The sequence below is a fragment of the Vicugna pacos genome, chromosome 1 (genome assembly GCF_048564905.1).
Source record: "Vicugna pacos chromosome 1, VicPac4, whole genome shotgun sequence".
In the NCBI taxonomy this organism is placed as follows: Eukaryota; Metazoa; Chordata; class Mammalia; order Artiodactyla; family Camelidae; genus Vicugna; species Vicugna pacos.
In genome coordinates this window covers 123,730,341-123,750,261 of record NC_132987.1, presented here as the reverse complement: position 1 = coordinate 123,750,261, position 19,921 = coordinate 123,730,341, and the positions used below count along the sequence as shown (strand labels likewise).

At 60.5% G+C, this 19,921-nt stretch overlaps 1 protein-coding gene across 4 annotated transcripts in view; it reads right to left on the bottom strand.

Moving 5' to 3' along the window:
• COL18A1 (collagen type XVIII alpha 1 chain) overlaps positions 1-19,921 on the bottom strand; it is an 85,790-nt gene that overhangs the window by 38,076 nt on the left and 27,793 nt on the right. For 3 of the 4 annotated variants that reach the window (XM_072970389.1, XM_072970395.1, XM_072970403.1), the window contains exon 1: positions 5,801-6,467. The exons of the other annotated variant lie outside the window; for it this stretch is intronic. In XM_072970389.1, the coding sequence (XP_072826490.1) occupies positions 5,801-6,452 (652 nt within the window). In that variant the 5' untranslated portion in view covers positions 6,453-6,467. Of the gene's footprint in view, positions 1-5,800; positions 6,468-19,921 lie in introns of those variants that run through there. 4 annotated transcript variants of the gene reach the window in all.

Sequence of the window (19,921 nt, the reverse complement as noted above, 5' to 3'; positions counted from 1 at the left end):
CCACGACCCACCTCGTAGAAGGGCCACAAGCCAGACACCGGCAACGCCCAGTGCTGGTGAGGACGGGGAGCCACGGGAACCCCCAGGCCCTGCCGGTGGGAACGCAGCACCGTGCAGCCGCTTTGGAAGAAGCTGGGGGCTTCTCGCGACGCTAAGCGTGCTCTGACCGTAGGACCCAGCAGTCAGGCTCCTGGGTGTTTCCCCAAAGGGGTCGTGCATGAAAACCTGCACACAGACGTTTCTGGCAACTTAATTTGACAAAACTTGGAAGCAACCAAGATGTCCTTTCCTCAGTAGGTGAACAGATAAATGAACTGTGGTCCATCCGGACAGTGGAATGCTATTCAGCACCGAAAAAGAAGGGAGTAAGTCAAGAAGACATTACTAAGAAAGAAGCCAGTCTGAATAGACTACAAATGACATGATTCCAACTTTACAACACTCTGGAAAAGACAGAACTATGAGACAGTGAAAAAAGAAACAGTGGTCTCCAGGAATTGGGGCGGGGGAGGGAAGAGCAGGTGGGGCACCGAGGGTCTGCAGAGCGGTGAGAACACTGCGTGTGGCACTCATGATGGCCGCGTGTCACGGCACATCTGTCAAACCCGCAGAGCGTACAGCGTCAGGAGTGAGCCCTGGTGTGAACCACAGGCTCTGGGCAACGCCGCACCACTGCAGCTTCTCCAACAGCCATGAAGGCCCGTCTGGCGGGGCTGCTGGTGGCGGTGGGCAGGAGGGGTTCAGGCACTCTCTGTACCTTGCCCTCAAGTTTGCTGTGAGCCCAAATCTACTTTCAAAAAAATAAACTCTTCTTTAAAAGCCAGACAAATGATAACAAAAAGTAAACAAATATTGCACCACCACTATCAGATACAACAGAAGTCAATCTGAAACCCACTGAGTGGGACAGAGCGGAGGGCAACTTAACAACCCGCAGGTGCACGACGCTCCAGGCCCCGCCAGCCGCGCCCGACCACACGTCGGAGGGGAGGAAGTCCTCGTTGTCCGTGCAGACCCCGGCCGGGGCCTCTCCCACCCCACCTGCCCGTTAAGATGGAACGTGGCCACCTCAGGGAGACAACCTGACCACGTGCCTGGAGGAGCCCCTCCAGCGCCTTCCCACTCACACAGCAACCGAGTCAGGGCGGCTGCGGCCGGGGCCCTCACCTCCACGTCCCAGAGGAGACAGAGGGCAAACACCCCGCAAACACCTAGTCTGTGAAGCACCTCAAACGAGGAGGCGACCCACGACCCCGTGGACGTCGACACACTTACAGCACGCGCGTCTGCACACACGTGCAGCACAGCTCGGTCACACCTCGGGAGTATTTCTGACGACCTAGGAGAGAAGACCATCCCGGGCGTCTGGATGCCGTGAATCCCCGACTGGGGCGCGTCACCCAGCGCCCAAAGCTCTCAGGCCTTGGGCCATTAATGCACACGTGAATGGACAGGGGACAAAGAAATCGGGAGGGTGGGCAGGGCCACCGGCCCTCTAGTGACACAGGGAGACTCCCAGACACGGAGCAGACAGAGAGGAACTTTCAGGTACACAGAATGTGATGCCACATCCGCAGAGTAAGAACACACGCACGGCACACATGCTATGGTAGCAGAGTCACGGGCCCCAGAGGTGTCCAACCCGTGACATCCAGACCTGTGGGTGTCACTTTCCTCAGCAAAGGGGACTTCGCGGAGGTGACCGTGGTCACGGCCCTTGAGATGAGGTCACCCACTGTGACCACACCCTAAGCAGGGAACCTCTCCCAGCCAGGACAGAGACACGGCTGGCTTTGAAGGTGGTGGCAGGGCCCTGAGGTGCCTCCAGATGCTGGAAAAGGCAGACGTGGTACCAGGCCCAGGGCCCGGGAGGGACGCAGCCAGCAGATAGCATGCTTTTGGCTCAGAGAGGCTGATTTCCGACTTCTGACTCCAAACATAATGCATTTGGTGTTGTCCTGAGCCACCGAGCGTGTTGTCACTTGTTACAGTGGCCGTGGAACACTCACACCACGTCTCTGCAAATCCAGACGCCCTGTGCTCAGCAAGGGAGGCGCGGGAGCTGCGTCCAGTGCAGCCTCCTGTGTGGCCTGGGTGCGTGTGTCACCAGCTAGCTCTGGGATAAAAACCTCACACGGAGAAGCAGCCAGGATGAGGTGAGGGGCAGAGCGGCCCTAAGGGGTGGGGGAGGTCATCTGCAGGTTTGCAGGAGGAAGGCTCCTCGGAGCGCTGGCCTCTGCACACACTCCCTCCTCAGGACCGAGGCCGCCCACCCTCTTCCGGGAGGGGCCTCCCCCCATGACCCCCACACCCATCCTTCTGACTCCTTGATCACTGGGGGACAGCCCCCCGCTGGCCCACCCACAGGGACACCAGGGGACCTGGGACGTGCTCCCGCCCTCCCCTGTGTGGGGCCTCACTCCCTTTGCTCCGGGGCCTGGGGGACAAGAGACCCTGCCCCAGGTCCCCCAGAGTGTGCTGCTCCCCACGGCACCATGGCGGGGCAGGCAAGCAGGACACGCAGAACCTGACCAGGACCCCCAGACGGGCCAGGCCTGCAAATGCAAGCAGGGAGGGGGCTCCGCTCAGGGGCCCAGCCCCACCCGAACACAGAGGGCGCTGTGGGGCCCAGGAGGCCGTGGCCACGTGGTGCTCGGGGGTGGCACGGGGGCTCCCTCCCGAGCCCCAGCCACTGGCCGCATGTCCCCCCAGCCACATGCGGGTGCCAGCCCCTCCCCCTCACTCTCCTTGGCGGGGCAGGGAGGGGGCAGATGGGGGGACTCCAAATGGGCTGCGCAGGGCAGGGCTTTACAGGCTGGCGTGACAGGCCTAGGTGACCGTCCCCGTCCCACCGTCGGGGGCACCTCTGCCCTGGGGTCGGCCTGCAGGCCACACGCAAGAGGGACAGAGGTGGTGGTGCCACAGGGGTGGGGGGCAGCTCTGACTGCGACCCGAGAAGAAGCAGCACCCATGGCTTGGGCCTCCCCTCCCCCCCGGCCCCCATCCACGGCCTCAGGACGCCTGGCAGCCCCAAGTAGCAGCGTCCAGCGCCTCCCGCACCCCCACCATGGTCTCCCTCCCCCACTGGCCCCGGCACACGGGGTAGGGGTGCCTGGCCCAGCACAGGAGATCAGCAGTGGGTGGTGCCCCTGCTGCGAGGCCAACCCTGGTCCTCTGGGTCCCTCCCCAGCCACGCCACATGCAGGAGCGGTCCCGGCTGTGAGGAACATCTGAGCCAGCTGACAGAGGAATCCCCCAGGCTTCTGCTAGGAACACAGCCTCCCTCACAGGCCGAGGACCGAGCCAGCGAGTGCAGATGTCCAGTGGGAAGTCCCCTTAGGACCACTGCACTGACTGGGCCAGCCGCGGTCAGGGAAACGCCACGCCCCTGCAGCCGCGCCTGGGCCTGGCCGCGTGAGGACCACCTCGCACGGGCTCCCAGCCCCGTGCCCACTGTGGCTGAGCTCCCCGCCAAGAGGACCCGGGCTTGGCCAGAGGCCCAGCAGCAGGGTGGGTATGTGCTCAGGGCCCTGGGTGGGCAGGCCTGGCCCTCCCCTCCCTCCCCGCCCCCACCCTGAGGAGGAGGAGGTGCTGGGCTGTGCAGGAGCTGCCCGGAGCCCCTTTACATGGGCCAGGGGGCCCTCCTGGCAGGACACCTCACCTCTGCGGGGCTACCCCTGTCCCCACGCCGGGAGGGGACGCAACACAGAGGCTGGAGGAGGCCCGTGCTGGCCCAACCTTCGGGTATTCTGGGGACCGATGTGTGTGGGATGTGGGGACACGTGACTCACTACAGCCCCCCATCCTCTGGGTGAGGTCAGTGCCCATGTTACCGATAGCCCTGGGCACCTCCCTCCGCACACACCAGGCCCTCCCAGAGCAGGCCCTGCATGAGTGTTTCCCCAGGATGCCCTCCAGGCCACCCGGCCCCACGCAGGGCTCAGCCACCATCGCCTGCGAGCAGAGGCCACCGTCCCTCCGACCACTCCACTCCAGCCTTGGTTTGCTTCTTCCGAGGGGTGGGCACACCCGTCACGGGCACTTGTCCCTGCCCCACCCCTACCTGGGCACCAGTGTCCACCTCCTCGCTGTGCCCCTGGCCTGGCCATGGAGTCACCCACACACATCCCCCAAGGGCCCTGCAGGGTGACACCACCTCTTGGGGTCCAATGAAGCCACCCCAACCCCACCATCCCAGCTCCAACGCCCAGTGACTTTGGGGACCAGTGACCAGGTCAAGGCTGCTCCCCACGACACCACAAGGGAGGGAGGGGGACACGCACAGCCCGAAAAGGACGGGCCAGGCCTGCAAGTGCAAGCAGGGAGGGGGCACCACTCAGGGACCCAGCCCCCCGAGGACGAGGACGCAGATGGAGCTGGGTGGGGGGTGCTAGGAGGCTGCTGCCCTCACCCCTCCCCTCCAAGCCACATGGTGACGGGGGTGCTGTCCAGGTGGACACAGCTCCCAGGGAGGAACGGCCCTCCCGCTGCCCTGGGGTGGGGAGGCTCTGCTGCTCAGGCTCTGGCTGGGGCAGGCCCCGCCTGCGCTCCACAGACTAACTGCTGGATGGCCAAGACCTCGACCTTCAGAGCAGCAAGCTGCTCCCTCCCCTTGGCATCCGGCCCTGCAGTCCCCTCAACCGACCATGCAGGCTGGGGCCACAGAAGGGACATGAGACGCTGTGGCACAATGGCTGGGGGCAGTGGCCAGCATTTGGTGGGAATCCCGGCTCCTATGGGAGTTGGCGTCACCGTTCTGTGCCTCAGTTTCCCCTGGTGATGGGAGCGCACTGAGGTATTTCAGAGCCATGGAGCGTCTGCCATTGACACACACGGAACCTCTGGTCTCGAGCATGCCTCCCACCCTCCCCAGACCTCAGCCTCCCCCTGCAAAGTAGGCATCACACCCCCTGCAGACCCCTGGGGTCGCAGCAACACTGGGGGCCGGGTGGGGGTCCTCTGTGCCGAGTGCACACAGCCCCGGCCGAGCTAGTCTGGCTGGGCCAAGAAGAAAGGCAGATGGACCAGGCCGGCCGGTTACCTGCAGCCGGCCCAATGAACACGCAGTGCCCGTCCTCCCGGGCTGGGAGCGAGGCGCAGGTGACCGGCAGCCCGCCCCCGTCCAGGTGGCTCCAGCACGCGTCCTCCAGGGCCTCGCAGAACTGGCGGCAGGGCGGCGGGGCGGGCAGCGGGCCGGCGCTGCAGGGGGCGGCCAGCAGCAGGCAGAAGAACCAGGCCAGGAAGCGGTGGCAGTGGGTCTGGAGCAGCGCCCCCCAGGCCCGGGCCGCGGCCTGCACCTCCTCGCCGCTCGCGTGGTGGAGGTGGTTGGGCAGCCAGGCGCGCCCGATGCCCAGGTGGCCGCAGACCTCCAGGGAGGGCGGCAGGGGCAGGCAGCGGCCGGCGGGAAGGCGGACAGGTTGCCCGGCGGGGGTCAGTGGGTCAGCCCCGAGCAGCGTGGAGCTGTTAGTGAGACCAGGCCCCACAGAGGCAGCCACGTGGGGCGCCCAAGCACCAGTGCCCCTGATCAGAGCTGAGAGGAGGATGTGAGACAGCTTGGCGGGGGGCCCCGAGGAGAGAGCCGAGGGGGCAGTGTGAGCGCCCAGGGAGCCCATCACCAGGGGAGGCGGAGGCGGAGGCGGAGGCGGTGTGCGCTCGCGGACGTCGGGGTGCCGGTGCTGCTGGCCAGGGCGGGCCGCCATGGGCAGGAGTCCTTCGCTGTCCAGGTCCCAGGGCTGCCCCAGGGCCTGCCGGCTTCCCCAGGGAGGGGCCCCGCCTGGCGCGGAGGAGAGGGAAGTTCTACCTGGTGATGGCGGGGGCACCAAGGTCTCCCTGAGTGGTGCCCAGGGCCCGCCTGGGGAGGGCGGCGGCTGGGTGGGCACTGGCAGGGTGCTGGCCTCCGTCCTCTGGGTGTCCGGAGAGCTTGGGGCCCCACTGTTCAGCCAGAGAGCGATCCAGTTCTCCTGGGGGGCACTGGGAAGTCCAGGGGTGGTGAGGGGTTCTGTGGGCATCGCCAGAGCGGGTGTCCCTACGCTGCTGGAGCGCTCGGTGGGGGCGGTGTCGCCCCACAGCTGGACGAAGCTCCGGATGCCCTGGGCCACGCTCAGGATCTCGGCTCCAACGCCAGCAATGTTGTTCCCCTTTGCGTCCGGGCTCGCTGTGGGGGCTGGGGGGGTCCAGGCCTGGCCCGCCTCCAGCATCTCCAGAGGCAGCTCAGGGCTGGCAGGGGCTGTCCCTTGCTCGGCGGGGCCATCCTGGGGGGCCACGTGCGTGGTGGTGTCCTCTGTGGGCGGCACAGGCGAGCTGCCAGGGGGCACAGAGGCCAGTGCAGCCGTGGGCTCAGCAGACTTAACGGGCCACAACCATCCTATCAGGTCAGCCCGGGCGGCCGCGAGGCAGCAGATGAGCAGCAGCAGACCCCAGGGGCCGCGCCAGCCGCTGGGGTCGGGAGCCATCGGGCTGTGTGCACCGCAGAGCAGGAGCAGCGGGCCGCCTCTGCCGTCCGGAGGTGGGGCCAGCCCGCTCCGCCTCCCGCCCACAGGCCAGCAGGCAGCTCCCCATTCACACATCCAGATGGCTCCTCCTCTTCCCTCTCCCTCCCACGGAGGAAAGACAGACAGGAGCCTCCACCCAAGGTGCCGGGCACCCTTGAGAACCTCTCACATATCCTTAAACAGCTGCAGACCCCTGGGGCCAAGGGGCACGGACAGCATGCAGTGGGGGTCCCACCTCCCTCCGCTGGGGCTGGAGAAGGCCCTGGGCCTCGCAGACTGCCGCCGAGTCCCTGCGCAGGCGCCCGGGCACAGGGGCTCCCGGCCAGCACGCTGGTCAGTCCCCTGGGGTGAGGCAGGGGCTCCTGGGTGCTCTGAAGCTTTGAGAAAGAGCTCCCTCCTCTCCCTGCAGCCTGCAGGGCCTGGCACCAAGAGAAAGCGCCTGGCACAGCCCCGCAGGACATCTGCCCTGGGCAGGCCTGGGACCCTCAGACACTGGGTGAGCCCCCAGCACACCCCGCCCATGGCCCTCTGCACTTGGAGCCGCTCTGACTGAGAACAGCCCGGAAGCCTGGCCATGGGCCACCACTCTGTGGCCAAACTGGAACTGAAACAGCTCGACTTGCGGCAAGTCCGTCCTTCTGTCCCAGCTGTCCCACCAAGTCTGAGAAGCTGTGCGGGCGCTCGGTCCCCGGCCCCCGGGGGCCTACTCAGAGCTGCCCAGCCCCAGCCGGCTCCTCTGCAGACGCCCGGCCTGCCCTCCCTTCATCTCACCGGAGACCACCCGCTGGCTGGGAGTGTTGGCCTCTTTTCCTGTTTCACTCCTAAAACCCGCTCGGAGGCACGGGTCCTCTGTCTCCATCGGCTAGAACCCTGCTCTCGGGCGGCCACACCAGTGTCAGAGTCCTCACCCGGGCCTCCAGGCCCACAGGGGTTTCCGACTGACTCCTGAGAACTGCTCCAAAGGCCCAGCGCACAGGAGCAGCTGGGAGCCAGCATGAAGCCAGAGTGAGATCACGGGTCTCAGCGAGACCGACGGTCCCAGACAGACGTCCTCCCCGCTGAACACACACCTCAGAGCTCGGCTCGCGGGCAGGGTCGGGGGCTGTGCGGAGGCCACAAGGTGGGGCTGGGTGAGCAGGCCCAGCCCGCAGCCCCTGGGCGCCAGCTCCCTCCAGGCGTCGCCCGGCGCCCCTCCAGGGCTCCCTGCTCCAGGTCAGCCAGGCGGGCCTACAGCTGGACCCCTCCCGCTGGGTCCCGACTCCGCCCCTCTGTGCAACCTTGGCCAACACAACTCTTCCATCCAAGACGCTGAAAGGATGCTGCCCTGTGGCCTTGAGCCCTGCAGGCACCTGCTTCGGGGTTTGGGGAGGAGGCCCTGGTTGTCCGGCACAGCCTTGCCTGGGATTCCCCGTCTGTGTCCGCATCTGACTTTGATGGCTGCTGCTACCCTCCCCACCCAGCGCCCACCCTCAGTGCTGCCCCAGGAGCTCCCCAACCAGGAGGGGCCCCAGGCAGCCGGGGATGGGGGTGGGGTGGGCTTTCCCCACAACCCAAGGACCCCGGGGGCAGGGCCGGCTTAAGCTCCGTCCCACCCTGACCACCCAGCAGCCCGTCTGTGATGCAGGGCTCCCACACCCGCCGGGCCGGGTGCCACGCCTTCCTCGTAGGCCCGCGCACCACGGGGCTGGCAGCACTTCTGGTAAGGAAGCCACGGCCGGGGGTCCAAGCTCCAGGTCAGAGCCCAGGAGAGGCGTCCACGCTTGTCCAGCACTTGCTTGTACAAACACCCGTGCCCACGCGATCACACGCTCACAGAGCCTCTACCTCCACGTTCCCCGCCAGACCCCACGTGTGCCCCACATGCCAGCTGTCCAGTCCCCACAACCTGCCTTCTCCAGGCTGCGGCCGGGGGTCTCAGCTGCCCCTCCCCAGGGCTGGTCCGGGCAGTGAGGGCAGGTCAAGTGAGACAGCCCTGAGGACATGCCCCCCAGCTCAGGACACCGAGGGTGCCACTGATGAGTCATCCAAGGGGCAAGGCTTGGCTGTCTGGGATCAGAACTCATGTCTCAGGACAGCTGAACACTGTGTCCCCTTCTCAAGAGAAAGGCAGGGGGCACCCCATGTGCCAACATCTGCGTCTCTGCGAGGACTTTCCCTGTCATCAATCCTCAGATCCCAGAATTCTTGGAAACGCCCAGAAAACAGTCTCTGCTATTCATTGCCGCTAATGTGATGTTGTGCCTCAAAGTCTCCGGAAAATCTCAGGACAGAAGTTCCAAAGGCCCTTCCCCTCTCCCAGTATGTACAGAACAGGGAACTCTGGGCCACTGGAGGCAGAGCTGCTGACACACCCGGGAGGGGTCCCGCTCATCCACCCTGTGGTCCCGAGGGCCCCGGGACCACTCAGAGGGCCAGCCCTGCGTTCATTCGTGCAACTCCCCATTCTCGGGAGGAGGGGCCACGTTCCCGCAGGGGCTCTGAGCGCCCACCCCACGACCCTCCAGACCCTGCCCTTCCTGCCCACCTTCCAGAGGCCAAGGCCACCTCCAAGCCCTTCTAGAGCTTCAGCGTCGACCTTCCCTGGAAAACGCCTGCGCAGCTCGGCCCCAGGCCCCCCAGGAAGCGGCCTGTTGAGTGCTGCTCACTGGGGCTCCCTGCACACGCATGCACACTCACGTACACACACGTGTGCCTGCTCATGTGCACACACGTGTGCCCGCACGCACGCACAGTACGCATGCACTTCTGCACACGCTCACACGATGACATGCAGGCCCGAGTGCACACACAGCACACTCACACATGCAAAGACACTCCCACACATGTACACGCTCACACGCTCGCTCACACACACAGTGGCACCCAGAAAGCCTGTGGTGTAGACCAGGTTCCCTGGGCGGGCTGTGGCTGCAGCAGGCCACGCCCCGGCCCAGCCCCTGGGGACACAGGCCGGAGCCTCAGGGCCCTGGACAGAGCTCCCGTCCAGGAGGAGGGGCCGGTGGGCGCTGGCTCCTCTGGGGTCTGTGCTCATCACGGAGGTTGAATAACCTTCCCGAGTTGCCTGTTGGGACAGAGGCGGGAAATTGGGTTTCGAGGGACACCGTCTGAGACCGTTGAAACGCAAGTAACTGGGGAAGATGCTGCATTTCTGAAAGAGCTTTGTTCTCCCAGGTCTGGGCCCAGAGAGCCCTCGGACGAGCTGAGGAAGCACCGCAGGCCCCGGGTTGGGGGGGCCCTGCACCCCTGTCCCTGTCCCCCCTCAGTCATTCCTTCATTCACTCACTCATCCACACGCCCTGAAGAGACAAAAGGCCAAAGGGAGGACTCAGTTGAGACGCTGAGGGACACACAGGCCACATTCCTGAAAGAGTCCCTTATGAGGGAGGTGCCTGCCCCCACCCCGTGGCCTGCCGCCTCCTCCAGCCCTCTCCCCACCACGTCTGAAGGGGGTCAGAGAGGCAGATTCAAGTGCAGTTTGGAGTGTTTCCAGGTGACTTGTGCTGCCCACTCAGAATGAGAGCTCGAGATCCTGCCTCCCCTCCCCTCCTTCTCTGCACCCCCCCGCCTCCCCCTCCGCCCCTCCCAGAGCAGCCCAGGCCCCTATTTCTGGCGTCCAGTGTCCCTGAGGCTCCTCAGGCCAGGATTAGAAGGGAGAGAGCCAGGTCCGAAGGCCCCTCGCCCCATCGCCTCCGGCTGGGACCGCCCGCCCAGCCTGGCTTCTGTGCACCCTGCCCGTGGTTCCCATCCCCCGGGGAGGGCCCCAGACGCAACTGACGTGGGGCCACATCCTCAGGCGCCTCACGTGTGCTCAGGTGACAAAGCAGCGCCTAATCATGACCCCCACAAGCACTGCAGAAGGACCGCCCCCCGGAGCCGAGGAGGCGGGTGCAAACGCCGCCGTCAGACCCCGGGACCCTGGCGGCCCCGCGCAGCCCTTCTCTGGCCTCCAGGGCCCCTGCGCAGGCCCCCTACAGACGGCCGGCTGCCCCGCTCAGCCCGTCCATGCCTTCCCGGCTCCTGGGTGACTCCAGTCACTGCGTGGTAACCTGAGCAATGGTGTCAGTGGGGCAGCGGCCCATAGCACACTTGGCTGGGCCTGGACACGCCCCTCAGAAGCCAAGGGGGAGGGGGTCCCTGCACATGGTGTCAGGGCAGGCCCTGGTGGGCCCTGGCCAGGAAGCCTGCTCTTGTGCGGCCCGAGGACTGTCTGGCCCCCACGGGAGCCATGCTCTGTCCTGGGCCCTCCAGCTGAGTGTGGCCACGAAGGTCCAGCAAGTCCACACACCTACCTGGGCCTGGAGGACCCTGAGGGCGCTGTCCCACCTTGGAGAGGCCTCGCAGGGCTCTCCCTCTGAACGACACCCCAAACCCATAGCCTTCTAAGTGGGCTCCCTCTGGTGGGATGGAGCCGACGGCCACCTGTCTTTCACACGCCCACCTCGGGCCTCACCGAGGGACCCGGGCGCCATCCTCACAGGACCAGTCTCTCTGGCTCAGAGTGCTGCCCACTCCAAGCACCGCGGGGCTGAGGAGCCGGCCACCCCCCTGAAGAGGTCCCAGCACCCAGAACTTCCAGAAGGTTCTGCCCCGGGCAGCTGTGAGACGCGCCCACCTCCGCCCCGCCTCCCGCCAGCCCTGCCCTACACCAGGGTTTGTCCTGTCTTGTTGGTCGGTCTGGTTCAGATTCCTGAATAATGTGGTCTTTTATTTTCATTTGTTAGAAGCACAAAACACCCACATGTGCGCAGAGAAACTCCAAGGGACGCAGAGGCGAGCTGCCCGGGGCCGACGGCCTGGCTGCGCTCCACGAGCAGCCTGCTTCGCACAGCTTACAGGACCTCTTCCGCGGGGCCTCAGCGTCCAGGGCCCACGGCGGACATCTCTCCTGAGGCCCCTCCGGCGGGCCTGCCCGGGCTGCCCACACGCGGCCCAAAGGCGGTAGGACAAGGGATTGGAGGAACCACCGCAGCCACCAGCCCGCGTCCTCCGCCCCACCCCGCCCACCCTCACCAGCCCCGCCCCTCGATGCCCCCCTAGCCAGCAGTGTCCCTCACAGACCCACCCCAGGTGGCCCTGAGGGCCGCTCTCCCTCGGGGACCAGAGACTACAAGGCCTGAGAGCAGCCAGCCAGCCCTGGCAGGTGTCCCCGAGCCCCCAGGGAGCCGGCCTGGGAAACCACGGTCCCAGCACTCCCGGCTCGGGGACAGGCTCCCCAGGGTGGTGGCACATCCAGGCAAGGTGAGTCCACCGTGGGCACATTTCCAGTCCTTTCCAAATGGAAAGTGACTTTTCATCTTCCTGTGGTGCAACTAGCTTAGAGTCGTCCAGAGCATCTGAATGTTCACCCCAGTTCCGCATGCCGTGGTGACTTTCTCGAGCCACAGTGGTACTGGCCGCAGCTCCTGAGATGCCCGGGGAAGGCTCTGCTGCTGTAGGGTCTGACGGCATTCTGGCTGGGTCACCTCACCGGCCAGGCACCCCGCCAGGCCTCTCTCCCGGCCTCTGCTCCTGGCCACGACCCGGCCCCGGGTTGCCCTGAAGACTGAGTGGCACGAGGCGGCCGTCGGGGGGAGGCCGGGCAGCCGGGGTTGCAGGTCAAGGCCACGGGCACCTCCCCTTCCTGGGGGTGTCGGGCATCCAAGGACCCGCCTGGCCCCACCACCAGTGAGAGCGGCGGGGACGTTGCGACACTGTCTAATGTTTAACCACCAGGCGGTCCAGGCCCCTCCCGCTCATCCTCAGGTGTGGTGTAGCCCATCTCCCCCTGGTGGGGGTGAGCAGAGACTCCATGTTCACCTCTCCCCCAGGGGCACCGCCCTCCACAGAGTCCCCCAGCCCTCCTGAGGGTGGTGACTCCGCTGCCTGCACACAGCACAGGGTGGGCGGTGCTTCCTGGTGGCAAGAAGACTGTCCTGGCCCCAAATCCAAATTCCTCTACGGGGGTAACAGAGGCTCCCAATAAACACCAAGCATTGCCCAGCACTCAGATGGGCGGGTGCTCCCATGACCCCACCGCTGGCTGATGGTGACACACAGGAGACCCTTTGGCCCCCGCAGAGCTGGCCCTTGGAAGGTGGAGGCTTCTTGCTGGAAGGGCCACCAGTGGAGGGGAAAGGTGGTTGGATGGCAGAGATCCTGAAGGCAGATGCATCCTAGGGAAAAGGCACCTTCCCTGGGCCACCTGATGGCCACCAATGGAAGGCCACACGGTCCTGTCCAGGGCACGTACCAAAAGCCTGAATCCAAACATGAGGAAGCAGCTGGGACTGTGGGCCATTTCACAGGGCAGCCTGCCGGGCTCTCCGAAAATCTCCAAGTCAGGTGAGACGGAGCCAGGGGGTGTGCTCTAGAGTAAGAGGCCGAGAAGCTATGGCACCAGGTGCCACGTGGTGCCACATGGTGCCCCGATGCTCCCCGGCCACCGAGCAGAGGCAAGAGCTGACTTCGCAAAGGACGTTACTGGGGTACTGGAGGCAGTCGGGACATGACCCGTTTGTCAGGGAGCAGGGAGGAATCATTGCGGGTGTCGGCGCAGCGATCAGGACGCCGCCACTCACTTCACCAAGGAAAGCGTGTGTGCACCTGCATGGGCTGTGCGCACGCGTGTGTGCGCAGATGGGGCCGTGTGGACAAGCATGCACACGGTCACTCATGTACGGAGATGCGTGTCTGTGGGCACAGACACGGAAGGTGACGAGAGCACCTGGATAACAAGATGGTGGTGTTACAGGTGAGTCAAGGTGAAGGACGCACCTGAGCCAACACTGCACCAACCTTCCTGCAGGTTTGAGACACTCTCCTAAGGAAGTTCGCGGGGGAGGTGGGGGCTCCTCCCGACGTCCTCTTGGAATAGCTTGTCCATCAGCTTGGTCTGCAGAAATGCAGGTGACTCAGCAGAGGCCAGGAAGGACGGCTTCCCAGGCACCAGTCCTCATCCGGGGGGCTGCGCGTGGGCGTCAGCCCTGCTGAGCCTTCAAACCCCCCTGGCAGGTTGCCCGGAGGGCCGGGAGCCGCACGCCACCTCCCCTCTTCCGACATCACCAACTTCTCTTACTCGACGAAATTTAGGTTCATTTTCACGAAACAAAAGCTCTAAATGTGCAGTCAGACTTTAGACTCTATGTGAACCATCTGAGCTCCTCCCAAAGCAAAGGGGGTATGTTTACAGGCTCTAAAAACTTCTCGAAGAACCGAGGGTTCCTCTACTTCATTCTTTTTCAAGATCGGCTGTTCTGGGTGCCCTACTCCCCGAGAATCATTCCCCGTGGACACTGGGGATCGGTTTGCCAATTCCTACAAGACACCAGGTGGGACCTGACGGGGCTGCACTGGCTCTGTCGGCTGTTTTGGGGAATGATGCCAATTTTTTAAAATTGAAGTTTAGTTGATTTACAATATTGTGTCAATTTCTGGTGTATGGCACAGTGATTCAATCATACACGTGTATGTTTGTTTTCATATTCTTTTCCATTATGGTTTATTACAGGATATTGAATGTAGTTCTCCGTGCTGGACAGTAGGAGTTGTTACCTATTTTATATATACTGTATCTGTTAATCCCAAACTCTCAATTTATCCCTTCCCACACCCTTTCCCTCAGTAACCATAAGTTTGCTTTCTATGTTTGTGAGTCTGTTTCTGTTTTATAAGTTCATTTGTATCATTTCTTTCAGATTCCACATGTAAGTGATACCATGATATTTGCTTTTCTCTGTCTGCCTTTATTTAGTATAACAATCTCTAGGTCATCCATGTTGCTGCAAATGGCATCATTTTATTCTTTTTTATGGCTGAGTAGTATTCCATTGTGTACATACACAATATCTTCTTTATCCAGTCATCTGTCGGTGGACATTTAGGCTGTTTCCATGTCTTGCCTGTTGTAATTAGTGCTGCTGTGAGCATTGGGGTGCAGGTGTCTTTTCAACTAGAGTTTTCATCTCTTCAGGATATATGCCCAGGAGTGAGATTGCTGGATCATATGCTAAGTCTGTTTTTAGTTCTCTGAGGAACCTCCATACTATTTTCCGTAATGGCTGCACCAAACTCCATTCCCACCACATTGGGAGTGGGTGTATGGGGGTTCCCCTTTCTCCACATCTTCTCCAGCATTTATTATTTGTAGATTTTTTGACGATAGCCAGTGTGAGGTGGTACCTCATTGCAGTTTTGATTTGCATTTCTCTAACAATTAGCGATACTGAGCATTTTTTCATGTGCCTGTTAGCCATCTGTATGTCTTCTTTGGAGAAATCTCTATTTAAGTCTTCTGTCCTTTTTTTGATTGGGTTGTCTGGCTTTTTGTTGTTGCTGTTACTGAGTTGCATGAGCTGATTCTATATTTAGGAAACTAAGCCTTTGTCAGTCATAAGGAGTGATGCCACCGTAACGCTGTCTCCCAATTCATAAACATGGAATGTTTTCCATTTACTCTGATCTCCCTTATTTTCTCTATACATCGTTTCTTAGTTTTCAAAATAAATATTTTGCACTTCTTTGTTACATTTATTCTTAGATATTTTACTTTTTGATGGTTTTGTAAATGAAATTTTTCCGTTAATTTCACTTTTCAGTTGTTCATGGCAAGTTACCAAGAAACACAACTGGTTTTTTATGTTGCTCTTGTATCCTGCAACCTTTCTGTGTTTATTCATTAGTCTGAATAGTTTTTTAGTGGATTCCTTAGGACTTTACGTGTGTAAGATTGTGTCACTTGTGAAGAGTACAGAAGCGCTGAGAGGGGACAGACGTCCCTGTCTGGTCCCCGATCCGGGGCGGGCCGGGGCAGCCTGTCACTGGGGAGGGCGGTGTTAGGCCGGGGCTTTTGGAGATGCCTTCTATTGGCTTGAGAAAGTTCCCTTTCTATTCCTAGTTTGTTGAATGTTCCTACCATGAAGAGGTGTTGGATTTTTCCAGCGCCTTTTCTGTGTATGTTGACACGACCGTGAGAGTTTCACTTTTTATTCTTCTGACTGACACGGTGTAGTACATTAACTTTCGGACACTAACTTGCATCTCGGAACAAAGCCCGCCGGTTGCCGTGTGCGTTTCCTTCTGCGTTGCTGGATTTGGCTTGCCAGTACTTTAAGGATTCTGGTGCTCGCGTCATGTGCGATATTCGTCTGTGGTGTGCGTGCGTGTGTGTGTGATGTCTGTCTAGTCTTGGTAACCAGGTAATACTGGCCGCACAAAGTAAGTGGGCAAGTGCTCTGCCGTCTCTTTTCCAAAAGAGTTTGTGAGGAACTGGCTTTGATTCTTTAAATGGTGAGATTCAGCAAGGAAACAGGGCCTTCTTCATGGGGAGTTTTTGGATTATTAACTCAATCTTTTCGTTTGTTACGGATCTATTCAAATCATCTGTTTCTTACAGAGTTTTAGTAATTTGTGCCTTTCTAGGAATTGGTTCATTTCATCTAAGTTATTTAGTTTGCTAACATACTGTTGTTCATAGCATTGGGTCAGAACACTGTGTAAAGTTGGAATAAAGCTGGAGGAACCACGCTTCCCAATTTTAAAACTTACTACGATGCTAAGTCACCAAGACAGCACATTACTGGCACCAAGGCAGATAGATCAATGAAATAGGATTGAGAGTTTTGAAATAAATTCCCACATATAGTCAACTGATTTTTGACAAACACGCCAAAACTATCCAGTGGGGGAAAAACAGGATTTTCAACAAAAGGTTCTGGGACAATCGGACTGTCACAGACAAAAGAATGAAGTTAGAGCCTTATCTCACACCATATACAAAAATTTAACTTAAAATGGATCAAAGGGCTAAATATAAGAGCTAAAGCTGTAAAAGTCTTAGGAGAAAACATGGGAATAAATCTTCATGACCCTGGGTTTGACAAAGGATTCTTAGATATGACACCGAAAGCCTCAGCGACAGAGAAAAAATAGGTAAATTGGACTTCATCAAAGCTGAACACCTTTTCACTTCAAAGGACACCACAAGAAAGTGAAACAACAACACACAGAATGGGAGAAATTATTTGCAAATCACATACCCAGTAAGGGTTGTGCGTCTAGAATACATGAAGAAATCCTACAACCCAACAATAAACAGACAAATCGTCCAGTTTTTTAAAAACAGGTGGAGAACTGGAATAGACACTCCTCAGTGAAGCCCTACCATGGCCAGTAAGGCACGAAATAATGCTCGATGCCATCGGCCATCAGGGAGACACCACTGAGAACCACAGCGAGACACACTTCACACCCACTAGGACGGCTGGAACCAAAAAGCTGCACCAAGTGGTGGACTGACGTGGAGCAGTCACGCCCTCATCCTCTGCGGCAGAAGCGTCAGACGGGGCAGCCACGGGGGAGACAGTATGGCAGATCCTCAAATGATTAACCAGTTACCCCACGTCCCAGAAACCTCCCTCAAGGTGTATACCAAAAAAACCGAAAGCACATCCACACAGAAACTTGTGCACAGAAGTTAGTAACAGCACATTAGCCCAAACGTGGCACAACCCGAGTGTCCCTCAACTGCTGAACAGATGCGGGAAGGCGGTCCATCCACACAGCGGAATATGACTCAGCCATGAAAAAGACCCTGAAATCACTGTGCTCGGGGAGAGAAGGCAGACACAGAGGTCACATACTTACAATCCCGTTTACATGAAATATACAGACAAGGAAATCCACAGAGCATAGATTCCTGGTTGGTTGGAGCTGGCGTGACAGCCAAAAAGGTTTCCTTTGTCACTGAAGGGTGGTTGCTGTACCATGCTGTATGTTTCAGGAGTCGCAATTTTTGAAGGTTGTACACTTTATAGTTATTATTAAAAACTGGCTGTGCCCCAGGGGCACGTTATACCCTTGTAGCTGACTTCGTGCCTAGCAGCTTGCAGCTCTCACTCCCCCACTCCTGCTGCCACCCCCCCACCCCCGCCGGGAACCACTGATTTGTTCTCTGCCCCTGTGAGTCTGCTTCTTTTTTGTTGTATTCACTAGTTTGCTGTATTTTTTTACATTCCACACACAAGTGATGCCACACAGTGTCTGTCTTTCTCTGTCTGGCTTATTTCGCTGAATACAAAACCCTCCGAGTCTGCCCGTGTAGTTGCAAACGGCGAAATAAAGGCTGCTTTTCGAAGTGACAGGAATGTTCTACAACGCACTGTGCTGATGGCTGCACACATCTCTGAACATACTAAAAACCACTGAATCGAACACTGGAGGTTAGTGAGTTTATGGCTCGTGAATTATAGCTCAGTAGAACTGTTGGGAACAAGAGCTGAGGGGACTGCCATGTTGTTCAAACCGCACAGTCCTGATGGCTGCTTCATTTGCATTTATTTGTTAGTGAGACTGATGTTTTCAACACATTCAATGAATGTATTTCTTTCCTTTATAAATTCCTATGCACTTTTACTCATTTTTAGGACTGATAAAAGGGAAGATTTGCCATTTTCAAAAAGCCGAGGATATGGACACTGCTGTCTTTGCGGCTAACGGTGTTTTTCAAGCTTGTCACAAGCCTCTCACAGAACACAGGGTCTCACGTTTAAGGGGCTTCGAGTTCTCCAGCTCACGGTGTGCGCACCGGGGCCTCTGTGGTCCTTGACGGCCTGCACCCCGCTCTGCAGCTCCTCACTGACACTCACCGGTGCTCACTCTGCACGCGGCGGGTGGGTGTCACACTCCTGCCCTGGGGACCGCCAGCCTCTCTGCCATCCTGCACCACGTCAGGAGCCGGGGCAGGAGGTGGGCACCCACTGGCCGGCGCAGGGAGCAGGGACCCTCCCGCTCAGGGCCCAACCCGGAGCCACATCCCTGTGCGTTAATTCTTCACCTGGTTTGTGGCGACACGGTCCCTTCCTCCATTCAACAAATACATACTGAGCCCCAGCGATGCGCCCTGCCCTACTCTTGGCACTTGAGACGCATCAGCTGCCGTGCAGGAAGTCCACCATGAAGTGGGCCCAGGAGCTGAAGCAGGCGGGGGAGCAAAGGACACGGGGAGCGACGGCCCTGGACATGCGACAGAGATGGTGCCTCTCGGAAGACAACCAGCACGGGAAGTGGGTTCCCCACACACGGACACCAAAGTCGTATGCAGTGACGTGCCTCCCCATTGGGAGGGCCAGGCACCCGCTCAGCCACCTAGGAGGGGACAGGCAGTCCTGCGGGCCAGTGGGGAGGACGGTGCCCTTTCTAGGAGTGCTGAGGTCAGCCAGGCTGGCGTCACTGAGACCTGGATTCTTCGGCAGGTGCGGGTCCTCTAGTGTCTGCACACACTGGGGCACCGGGGAGCCAGCATTTCAGGTTAAAGCTCTTGATCCAAGACATTAATATCTGACCTCTGTTCCACTGAGCACCCGGGGACCCGGCACCACAGAGCGTCACATTCCTTAGTGACAAGGGGAGAAAGGACACTCTAAATGTGGGTCCGTCCCCTCAACCCCTACATGCCGGCACAGGACAGCCCCAGCCCCCGGGACCTCCTAGAATCCACAGGAACGTGTTAGGAGCCGGGGCTCGCTGCCAGGTAGGGTGGGTGGATGGGGTTCAGGCACCACAAGGGCCCTCCACCACCCGGGAGCTGGGCTCCTCGGGCCGAGGCTGCACGGGCAGCAGAGAGGACAGAGAACCCGCAGAGACCTTCAAAGCAGTGAGCAGCCCTATTACTTTTGAAGGGCCCGGCGGGTTGCTCATTAACTGGATTGTTACTGGGAGGCTGGAGGGCGGACTCACGTACGGGGTTCCCACGGGGAGGGGTGGGAAGTGGCCAGCCTGCCCAGCCCCCATCCGTGAGCACCGTGCTTTGGTCTGGTTGGGGTTGCAGGTCAGGCACCTCTCACGTGCCGACACCCTGAATCCACCAACGCCCCAGCCTCCCTGCAGGACTGTGGCCCCAGGGCGGATGAAGGCAGGCTGGACCCGGGCGCCGTGGGGGCCCCGGACCCACTCCTGACCCCGGATCACCGCACAGGCGGCACCCGGCTGGCTCTGTGCCCCCATCCGCGCAGGAACCACCCAGGGCCAGCCGCCCAGCAGGGAGGAGGCCCCACAGCTGGCTGCCTCGGCAGAGCCATCCCAGACGCTGGGCAGACCCGGCCCCAGCCAGCCTCTGCGGGGTTCAGGGGCAGCGCACCCCACAGGGGCCAGGCTCTGGGGGTCCCGGTAGGTCCAGGCAGGAGCCCAAGGCTCCAGGGGCTGCAGCCCCCTCCTCGTTTCTTGGCATGCCCTCCGGGAAGGGGCTGCAGACTCGGCAGGGTGGGCGACCTGGCCTGGGCGAGCTCGTCCACAGGCGGGTCGGCCCACACGCCGCTGCCTGATGCCTGCCAACCCCAAGCCGCCGAGGAAGTGGGGGCCGGGGGAAGGAGGATGCGGGGTGGCGACACGCTCGCAGGGGGCGGCGTCACTGTGCTGACTGTGACGACAGAGGACGGCTGGGTGCCATCTTGTCCCTG